This window comes from Sinocyclocheilus anshuiensis, unplaced genomic scaffold, assembly GCF_001515605.1.
Source record: "Sinocyclocheilus anshuiensis isolate Anshui unplaced genomic scaffold, SAMN03320099.WGS_v1.1 scaffold948, whole genome shotgun sequence".
NCBI classification, from domain to species: domain Eukaryota; kingdom Metazoa; phylum Chordata; class Actinopteri; order Cypriniformes; family Cyprinidae; genus Sinocyclocheilus; species Sinocyclocheilus anshuiensis.
The window spans coordinates 41,260-52,759 of record NW_015549709.1 but is presented as its reverse complement, the minus strand read 5'-3'; the positions used below and the strand labels follow the sequence as shown (position 1 = coordinate 52,759).

At 32.1% G+C, this 11,500-nt stretch overlaps 1 protein-coding gene across 1 annotated transcript in view; it reads left to right on the top strand.

Moving 5' to 3' along the window:
• LOC107660689 (maltase-glucoamylase, intestinal-like) overlaps positions 1-11,500 on the top strand; it is a 52,658-nt gene that overhangs the window by 38,799 nt on the left and 2,359 nt on the right. Inside the window, exons 41-47 of the mRNA XM_016450081.1 lie at positions 6,246-6,394; positions 7,944-8,028; positions 8,404-8,460; positions 8,649-8,773; positions 8,983-9,071; positions 10,045-10,094; positions 10,680-10,841. Of these exons, the coding sequence (XP_016305567.1) occupies positions 6,246-6,394; positions 7,944-8,028; positions 8,404-8,460; positions 8,649-8,773; positions 8,983-9,071; positions 10,045-10,094; positions 10,680-10,841 (717 nt within the window). The remainder of the gene's footprint in view (positions 1-6,245; positions 6,395-7,943; positions 8,029-8,403; positions 8,461-8,648; positions 8,774-8,982; positions 9,072-10,044; positions 10,095-10,679; positions 10,842-11,500) is intronic.

Sequence of the window (11,500 nt, the reverse complement as noted above, 5' to 3'; positions counted from 1 at the left end):
GATAGATAGATAGATAGATAGATAGACAGACAGACAGACAGACAGACAGACAGACAGACAGACAGACAGACAGACAGACAGACAGACAGACAGACAGACAGACAGACAGACAGACAGACAGACAGACAGACAGACAGACAGACAGACAGACAGACAGACAGACAGACAGACAGATAGATAGATAGATAGATAGACAGACATGTGGGACATTGTTCAGTAAACAGTGTGAAACGGACCTTAATTGAGCCTGATTTGGTGTTCAGCCTGATAATCAGTGACAGTGAGTGACAGGAATCAAAACAGAGGGTGAAACAAGATAAAGTCACTGTACGGACAGCCATGACAACTTCCTACATGAACGCTTGTCTGTATGACGCCCTGAGAGAGTATGAAAATGATCTCTGAATCACTGAGACAGACAGTAGTTCATCACAACGCTCCAAAACACACGGCGGCAATTGAAAAGGGCCTCCCACACGGACTCTGACTAATATCTGGCACCCATAGACAGGTGAGCTGTCAGGTATTCACTCTGGCACTTGTTTAAAATGTGACCTTTGCAAGTGCTGGGACCTGTCACAAAAATCCAATAAGCCCGGGGAGTGAGAGGGATTGATATGGCGTGGGGAAAATTCTTCAGTGAGTGGACGTGGCAGCTTTGTTGCTAACAGATACATTTTGGGGTATAATTAAATGCTCAAAGTTATCGAGAAGCCTTCTGGGCTTCAGTCATTTAGAAATGGCTTTGCTAAATGGGTGATTAAACAAAGGACGAACAAACAGAAATATAATTTAGAGTGGGAATGTCGCCTAAGGAATGTGCCCTGAATGTTCTATAGGATCCTGTAGCTCAGGTGGTGAAGAATTGGACACAAATGTCAAAATTAATAAATGTAAATGTAATCCTAATGGGAATCAAATAAGATTCTACTGGATAAATAGAAGTTCCATATGGATTTATATTTATTCTTATTTGATTCTAAGAGTCATGTTGGGAGTTGATTGATTGGTTGATTGATTGATTGATTGATTGATTGATTGATTGATTGATTGATTTATTGATTTATTTATTGATTTAACATTTAAATTTAATTTAGATTTATTTAAATTAACCTAAATTAAATTTAAAAGTGTGTTTGAATATTAAATTTAATATATTTATTCTAATACATTTTATTTTAATTTAACTTTATACACATTTAAATTAACTGAATTGTATTTCTTTCTTTATTTATTAGTTTGTTTGTTTGAATATTTTAAAGTTCACATTTAATTTGACTTTATATACATTTAAATTAACTTTTATTTATTTATTTATTTACATTTGTTTGTTTGTCTAAATATTTTAAAATAAAATGTATTTATTTATTTATGTATCTATTTATTTATTTATTTATTTATTCATTTAACTTAACATTCACTTAACTTAACATTAACTAATACATTCATTCATTCATAATTTAACCTGATTTTAATTAACTAAAACATTTTTGTTTTATTTTATTTATTTATTTCTTTTTTATTTTTTTACCATCTCTTTACTAAATGGTTAAAGGACATCTGTAGGAACTGTAAAATCTATCAGGCTTTTCTTTCAATTTATTTTGCTATCCTACAACGGCTTTTTATCCTTTTGGTAGTTATGACAGTCCTTTTGGGAACAGGATATGGGAACTAAAGGATCAGGTTTTTGTTTTGTGTTGTGTTAGAATCGTGAGAATTTCTATTACAATCCTTTAGGATTTGTTGCCAATTATGACAGAAATCGGGGTTGAAGAAATAGCGTTTGCTATCTGCTCCCTATCATTTCCCAGTCTTTGTCAATAAAAATGGCGAAAAAGCAAATGAAAAAAAAAAACATTTGTGCAATATTATATGTGCATATTCCTTTGGTATTTTGGCTACACTCTTAAAAATAAAGGTGCTTCACGATGCCATAGAAGAACCTTTTTGTCTAAATGGTTCCATAAAGAACTATTTATTTATTTATTTATTTATTCATTTAACTTAACATTCACTTAACTTAACATTAACTAATACATTCATTCATTCATAATTTAACCTGATTTTAATTAACTAAAACATTTTTGTTTTATTTTATTTATTTATTTTATTATTATTTTTTTTTTACCATTTCTTTACTAAATGGTTAAAGGACATCTGTAGGAACTGTAAAATCTATCAGGCTTTTCTTTCAATTTATTTTGCTATCCTACAACGGCTTTTTATCCTTTTGGTAGTTATGACAGTCCTTTTGGGAACAGGATATGGGAACTAAAGGATCAGGTTTTTGTTTTGTGTTGTGTTAGAATCGTGAGAATTTCTATTACAATCCTTTAGGATTTGTTGCCAATTATGACAGAAATCGGGGTTGAAGAAATAGCGTTTGCTATCTGCTCCCTATCATTTCCCAGTCTTTGTCAATAAAAATGGCGAAAAAGCAAATGAAAAAAAAAAACATTTGTGCAATATTATATGTGCATATTCCTTTGGTATTTTGGCTACACTCTTAAAAATAAAGGTGCTTCACGATGCCATAGAAGAACCTTTTTGTCTAAATGGTTCCATAAAGAACCTTTAACATCTGAAGAACCTTTCTGTTTGACAAAAGGTTCTTTGTGGCGAAATAAGGTTCTTCAGATTACAAAAAGGTAAGAAAGAGATGGTTCTTTAAAGAACCTTTGACTGAATGGTTCTTTGTGGAACCAAAAATGGTTCTTCTATGGCATCGCTTGAAGAACCTTTTGAAGCACCTTTATTTTTAAGAGTGTAGAGTAAAACACAGAAGTAAAAATGCTAGCAAAAACTCTTTTAAAATGTCATGATATGTATTAATTCTGGTATTTGGCACGCACTGACAGTGACCAGGGAATTTAGAGGGCTTTATTAAAACAAAAGTGCAGAGCAGTGCTTGGGAGACAGCATGTCCGCACATTTTCCGCTGGTGTTCTGCCGAGTCATTCACTTGCTCCGGTGTGGATGTGCCCTCCGCGTGTCTCAAAGACAGTTTCAATAAGAGACTGTCCTCAGCTGGGCTCTGCCCCTGCGCCCGGACGTGTTTATCCCTGCACGTCCCCTTGCTGCTGTAATTACCCCTCCAAGATGTCATTAGCTTTAATGTGGCTGCGCAGGCAAATGGAAGGTCATCCAGAGACAAACGGCAAAGGATGGAGTGTATCAAGGTGGCCTGAATTACTAAGTGATAGAGAGAAAGACATGGCAGATAGTGAATAAGAGACAGAGAGACACTTCAAATCAAAACGGGAGTTTGTTGTCATCTGTATGGTAGTGTATTTCTAAAAGCTGAATAAATTCACTTATATGCATTTAAAGTATTTCTTTAGCAGGAAATGGACTAATATTAATAACCACATTTTTGTCAAGTAACGTGCTCTGACTAGCACTAGAAGTAGCAATTCATGGTTCCTGGCTTTATATAGTTTTTATTAATTTTATAAATTCATTTCAGTGTTTGTTGTAATTATTTGTGACCCTGGACCAAAAAACCAGTCGCATGGGTATATTTGTAGCAATAGCCAAAAATACATTGTATGGGTCAAAATTATCGCTTTTTTTATTTTATGCCAAAAATCATTAGGATGTTAAGTAAAGATCATGTTCCATGATGATATTTTTGTAAATTTCCTACTGTAAATATATCAAAAATGTATTATCAGTAATATGCATTGCTAAGAACTTAATTTGGACAACTTTAAAGATGATTTTCTCAATATTTTGATTGTTTTGCACCCTCAGATTCCAGATTTTCAAATAGTTGTATCTCGGCCAAATATTGTCCTATCCTAACAAACCATACATCAATGGAAAGCTTATTTATTCAGCTTTCAGATGATGCATAAATGTCCCCTTATGGTTTTGTGGTCCAGGGTCACATTTTAGTACATCAAGTAAAATTAAATGAAAATAAGAAATTATGTGTTGGCTAAAATAAAGCTAAAACTAGCTAAAATAAAGTTTTGTTTTGTTTTGTTTTGTTTTTCCAGTTAAATTTTTTTTTTTAATTAACAGAAAATAATTTTTAAATATTAAAAAACATATATTTGTATTTTATAAATAAAAAAAAAATATATATATAATAAATTATCAACGTTTCAAAAAGTAAATAAATAAATTATCTGGAAAATGTTTACTTTGTATCAAATTAAAAGTAAAAAAAAATGGATTTAAATAAATAAATAATTTACATATAACTTTTAATCTTAATGTTAAAATCGTAATCTTTATAATCTTAATCTTAAAGAGAGAGAGAGACGTGCTTCTGCAGTGTGGCTCATAATTCTTACACTCCTGCCAGGATTTCCAAGTTCGTCCGTCTCTCCATCGCACTAAGTCACATGCTAATGCAGTCAGAGGGCAGTACATTTGGAATAATTTGGCTTTTTGTCTGCGAGCAGCAGTTGGCTCTAACTGGAGGAAGGTCTAGTTCATACAAACACTTTAACACAGAGATATTAGCTTTTCCCATTACATTAGGAGAAGGAGTTTACACTCTATGAGTGAGCGAGTGGGAAATACTAAAGATTCTAGAGGTCAGAAGGGCAAGAACAGTATAAACCTACAGTATTCAGTGTGTTTGCTAAGGCTGCCATCATTATTATTATTATTATTATTATTATTATTATTATTCAATACTATTTTATAGTTTTTATTAGTTATTTATTAAATGAATCAATTATTCAGATAATACAAATATTTAATAAAATACTGATATTAACTCTATTACATTGCTGTTAGTATAATTGAGATACTATTATAGTTTTTAATCTATATTATTTTCTGAAAAACAAGTTATTTAGTAGTTATTGTTTTTAAATAAATAAATAAATACATATATATATATATATATATATATATGTATTTATTTATTTATTTAAAAACAATAACTACTAAATAACTTGTTTTTCAGAAAATAATATAGATTGTGTGTGTGTGTGTGTGTGTGTGTGTGTATGTATGTGTGTATTTTTTTTCTTTGAACCTTAAAAAAACAAAATCATGTTAATATGCAAAAATCCCTTTCTTAAAGAGTATCTTTGTGTTTTCCAGTTTTAAACTCATTTAAATATCCTTTAAACAAGATAAGTTTACCTAAGAAGCAAAACTGCAAGATATTAAGGCTCATTTTCAGAGAACTTATCTTTTAAAACTGTAAGGGTATTTTATAAGGGCACTGGCATATTTTATTTATTTATTTATTTGTTGTACTTTTTTTTAACCATAAGCAGGTGAAAAACAAGGTTTATTCAAGATACATTCTCTGAAAACAAGCTTTAATATCCAACGCAGTTTTGCATATGTAGCTTGTTTTAAGGACATTTATAGGAGCTTTTTTTTTTTTAGCCTTAGCATAACATACAGACACTCACTTCAAGAAGTTTAGTTCATGTTTAAGTGTTAGCAAGGTACTTGAGAAATAATTATCAGATATATTTCACCTTTATATCTGTGAGAACATTAACTCACACCCACCGCTCTTAACAGCAGTCAGTGTGAGCGCCAGACCCGCATACAGGCCAGCGACGGCAGAGCCACTCTCTAACATTCAGCCTACACACATACACACACACACACACACAGGCACAGATGCTAAACATGGTGTACTGTACAGATATGTCTGGTTTCAACGGGACACAGCTGTATGGATTTGGATTGTGCAAATATGAAATATAGTTCAGGGCTAAAGTATCTATTCCCATGGTGTCACAATGCATAATGCAGGACATGCAGTGTTGTTCCAAATCTATCTGTTTGCAGCTGGATCATAAATGAATCAGTTATTAAGATAATACAAATAGTTTATGAAATATTGATATTAACTGTTTGTTACATTTCTATTGCTATATATTCCAGAGGTCCTTTTTTTGTATTATTATTATTATTATTATTATTATTATTATTATTATTATTATTATTATTATAAGAAACATATTTTTAATTAAATTAAAATTTATTCGAATAGCACGATTCATAATAAATATTATTGCAAAGCAGCAAAAAAAAAAAAGATTTATTATTTATTATTAGTAGTAGTAATATAATAAAGCACTTTTCATGATTAAATATTGTTGCAAAACAGCATATAAAATAAAATATTATCTGGAAAATATTTACTTTGTATCAAGTTACCAGTTTATTATTATTATTATTATTATTATTATTATTATTATTAATAATAAACATTAAAAGATGACTGTAATGAGTTGAATTTTTGTTATCTTTGACAGAGGCAGGATCCCGTGGCCTGGGGGCCGGAGTTTGCTGCTATGTCTCGTGATGTGCTGAACATTCGCTACACCCTCCTGCCGTATTTGTACACACTGATGTATGAAGCCCACGTTCACGGAAACACTGTGGTCAGACCGCTGTTGCACGAGTGAGTGTTCACCAGTACTCATGTTTCTCTATAGTTCACCCACTAATGAAAATCATTTTGTCATCATTTGCTCCCCCTCATGCAATTTCAAAACCATGAGTTTTTAAAACAATTAAAAAAAAAATGGATGCGACATTTTAGAAACCTTTTTTATTATTATTTATCTATTCAAACTTTAAGGGAACATTCCATTTTATCATTTTGTAAACATTATGAGAATGTTTCTTTTGAATGTTCCCTGAATGTTCTGAAACAATAGTAACATTTAAAAAATCTCAAACATTCTACTAAAACATTTCAGAAAAATATTCCATGAATAAATTTACAAAAGTGATTTTATATACAAAGAAAGCATATTAAATCAAGTAAAGTGTCTACTTTAATGTTTAAAATGGCTTTTGTGAAAATAAAATGTCAAAATATGGGTGAAATAATGTTCCATTATCATTCCGCATAAGAGATTTATTTATATACAAATTAAACAACATGCTTACATATTCTGACCTGTACTTATTAAAATACATAAAAGAATAATTGATCATACTACATTTTATTATAGTTTAAATTATTAAATCTTACAAATGGTTAAAACCTAGTGGTTTGAAGGATAGTAACAAAGATAGGTAAAGATTTAAAATTACAGTTAATTCTTTTTTTTTTTTAAGGCTGCACTGTGATCCTTAAATAGAGTCTTTTAATGTAATTTAGTGATTCTTGTTCTGAATATGCCTGATGGGATTGTTTGGTATATGAACTAATGTTACACTGAAAGACATTTTAGTAGGTATTCTGTAAATGTGTGATAGTCATTATTTGTTTGCTGAGAAAGTAAATAAATAATAGTAAAAGTGACATAATTCTAATGTATGGGGGGGGCAACAAAATTTAAACCTCTATTAAACTTCTATTGTTTTGATGCTTGAAAACCAATTTCCATCTTTGACTCATTTAATGTTTTTGTGCTAACATTTGGAGAGCATTATAAGACCAGATAACTTTGAACAAACATTCTATTGACATTATTGGAAGAATTGTTTTTCATAACTTTGAGAGAACTTTAAGGAAAAACTTTAAGGCTTGTGAGTAAATGATGACAGAAGTTTCCTTTTCGTATGAAATATCCCTTTAAGACCTTCATTCATGTTCTGCTCCTCTCTTCCCTTCCAAATATATCTTCATTACACCATCTTTTCTTTCTGACGCTATTTTCAGTCCATCCTCTCGTTTCAATTACATTTCCCCCAAAGCATCATGGGAATGACTAATCAGAACTCGGGCCTCTGTATTGGTCTTATATTCCTGTATCTAATGATTTTTTGTAGCCTGCTTTGGTATCGTTGCTTTGTCCCGTCTAACCTTCCTCTTCCACGCTGTTTTTAGCAGCCTGATCTATTGGACTGAATGTACTATTTTGTTCAGCATCTCAACCTTTGCATGTTTTCATTTCATGCTCTAAACCTCTCTCAGTTTTACTCAGTTTTTTTCTCTCATGAACTGCATGTACACTGTTGAGTGGATGATGTTCTCAATGCTGTGTTCTGTACTGTAGGTTTGTCACTGATGAAAAAACATGGGACATCGACCGACAGTTCCTCTGGGGTCCCGCTCTTCTAATCACACCTGCTTTGGACCCGGTATGAACACAAAAACACCCTGGCTACGGTCACACTACAAGCCAAAGTATCCAGTAGTTCATTTTCAGGTTGTTTAATGTTTACATAACGCCCCTGAAATGAGCAACATGCAATTTTTTTTAAATAAAAATGTATTTATTTTTAGTTAGTATAATTTAATTAATTAATAATTTAAATTAATGTATTTGTATTATTTACTAATTATAATTAGTACATTTTAATTATATTACTTAACTTACTATTTTAATATTTAAAAAATTATGCATACTAAATATTTTAGTAAGTATATAGAGTATATACAGTATATATATATATATATATATATAGTGCAAAATGTTTTTTTTTATTTTTTCTCATTGATTTTGTTCTGTGAAGGGTGTTACTGTGGTCAGGGGATACGTGCCAAATGAGCGCTGGTATGATTACCACACGGTAAGCATTTTACCAACATGCAAGTAAGCATTTTATTGGTAAGCATCCAAATCTTTACTAACAAGATTTTAATTGGATCTCAAATAAACAACCAATCATAATGAAGCTGGCAAACACATTCAACCTGCACTACTTTGTCATCTATATATTGGGGGCTCTTATCTGCTTGTGTGTGATTTGTCTTCCAGGGTGAAGCTGTTGGGGTGCAAGGACAGTTTGTGGATATGGATACACCGTTGACAAAAATTAACCTGCATGTGAGAGCAGGACACATCCTGCCCTGGCAGAAACCAGAGAACAACACGCACTACAGGTGAAGAGAGCCTGCATCTTTGTTAAGCCCTGTTTAAGGAGCCATTTTTCTATACTTGCACCACAAACAGTCAATTTCCCACTTCTCTCTGTGCATTTAAGACTTCACACTGTTGTTTATCAAGAAGATGAGCAAGTTTCTGAACACTGAATAATTAATCATATGTAAATGTCAGAGGTTGTATGTTATGTTTTGTTTTTTTCTTGTAGTCGTCTGAATCCTCTGGGTCTGATTGTTGCTCTAAATGATGAAGGTGTAGCACATGGATCCCTGTTCTGGGATGACGGAGAGGGAATCAGTGAGTTTTGCTTGTGTGTGTGTGTGTGTGTGTGTGTGTGTGTGTGTAGGGATGGGAATCATGAGGAATTGAATGGTTTTGATTTCTCTTGATGCTTCCAGTTCCATTAATGATTTATTCAACCCAGGTTCATTGGAAATATGTGGAAATATGACATTGATAATACTTTGTTGCACTGTATTGCGATGCTTTCAAAGTGAAGTGTTCAGCAAGTAGCTTTTATCCAAAACAGACAAATGCAACTCTTGCAACTTTTTATTAAGTTGACTGTACATATTGCGGCAGTTCGGAAGTGAAATGTCCAGTGAATGGCACTAATAGTTTAATGTTCTTGGGGTGGAAAGTAACATACTACCTACACTAAGCCCCACCATAAACATATCCAATATTGTTAATAAAAGTGATAAAAACACATTTTTCTCTGCAGTGCAATGCTGTACCGGGTGCGCTTCCGAGCAAGTTAACTACATCAGAAAATCCATACATATGGAGCTAGTTATGTGATGCGAATGTCAAAATGTGTTAATTTACAAATCACATACTATGGTAAAAGCATTCTGAGGTCATTACATCATATTGTGCAAAGAAACATGTGAAAATAAGTCTCGATTAATCACTGATCTGCCCCTGTAATCATAATTTCTTTGAAAAGGATTAAAATTTGGTACCGTATTACCGCACTAGTGTGCACTGAATTGTATGTATAGGCATGTTTTTGGATTTTAGCAAAACTGTAGGAAGAAGCACATATTTCCAATGAGCCTATGTTGGATTTATTACTTTTTTGTTGTAGCAAATTGCTAACATATTCTAATTTAAAATCTCAGCATTAGAAGCAATTAAAGTGTGTTCTTAAAGCTTACCGTTATATATGCAGCATATTAGTTTCTGTATTTGTTTGAGTACGAAGATAATTTATCACATTGTTTTAAAATACTGTGCTTCTTTTAATCTTTTTTCTTTCTCCTAACAGATACTGTTCAGAATGGGCGATACCTCTTGACAACTTTCTCTGTGTTTGATGTACGTTAATATGTTTTGAAGAAAGCTAAGTGTGCAGTTCTTTCAGATTTATTTGGATTGTGGTCATTGAATCCAATAGGGAATCCAAGATTGTCCATCTCACTTGAAGCCAAACATCTGTGGCCGCTCTCTATTTATGAACAAATCCAGATCCAAAACTGTTTCATGCAGTAGCAGCTCAAGGCCACTTGGCCCAGGTCAGAGCTCTCTGGACGTCCTGTGTGTTTGATGTCATATATGCTGAGATTATTTGAGCGGTGGGGAAAACATGGCCCTATGGAGTTGAGAACTGTTTGTAAAACGAGGTCAGATTCAGCTAGTTTGAGTTGTCTCGGCACAGATGTTACATAAATACTGAAACAACACAATTTTCTGTTATTATTCATTCTGTTCTAGTAAGATTAAAGTGAGTTCATCTCAAGAAACGGGTCATACGTCCAAGTTTGAATTTTCCTCACACATATTCATTACTATAATGTATCTGGATGTTTTACTGTCAGCAGTTATCATATTCAACAGCATTTTTGTTCATGCTGTAAATGGGCATGTGTGTGTAACAGCTGTGCTGTGTGATTATGTTTATAGCGTACTCTTACCAGCGAGGTTTCCGTAAATGGGCTGGCCGAGGCTGACAGACTGACCCTGGGTGTCGTGAGGGTTTGGGGTGTAACAGAGGAATTCTCTCAGGTTACCATGAAAGTGGCTGGGAAGCCTGATGCCATCTTGGAAAACAGCTATAACCCTGAGGTGAGATGCTTCATGCAAACATATACTTTAGCCATTCATATACCATCATACTGTCAGAACCACAGATACAATTATGAGAGATGATACCTTTTATGTGGACGACAAGAGGCGCTGCTTGAAAAATAAAAGCAGTTTTATTTTTATTCAGTTTTATTCATTTGAAAATAAATAAGTAAATAAATCATTACTCATGCAATGTTTAAAAAAAGTAAACTACCAGGTAAATAAATAAATTATATTTAATAATTATTTTGTTTAGTCATTTTTAAATGCAGCTTTTAAAATGCATTTTTTTAATTGATTGTTCTTGAAGCTATGTATTTGCCAGTTTATAAAAATGATAGATTTTAGTAAATATATGCAATAAAATATTTTCATGTTTTAAGAGATATTACTTTCATGAGAATGAGGAATGTATAAATACTTATATTATTTATATTGAAAATTATGTATACATTATGGAAGTGTTTGTTTGCTTCTTTAATTTATCCTGGTCAAATTTCACCCCAAAATCAATACAAGGAAATATATAATTATATTTTATTTAATTATTTTTTTAAAGAGACTTTAATATTTTACTTGTAACATTTCTAAGGTATATTATTTTAGTAACAAAACAAGAATATTATAAATAATTATATAATTAAAAAAAAATAAAA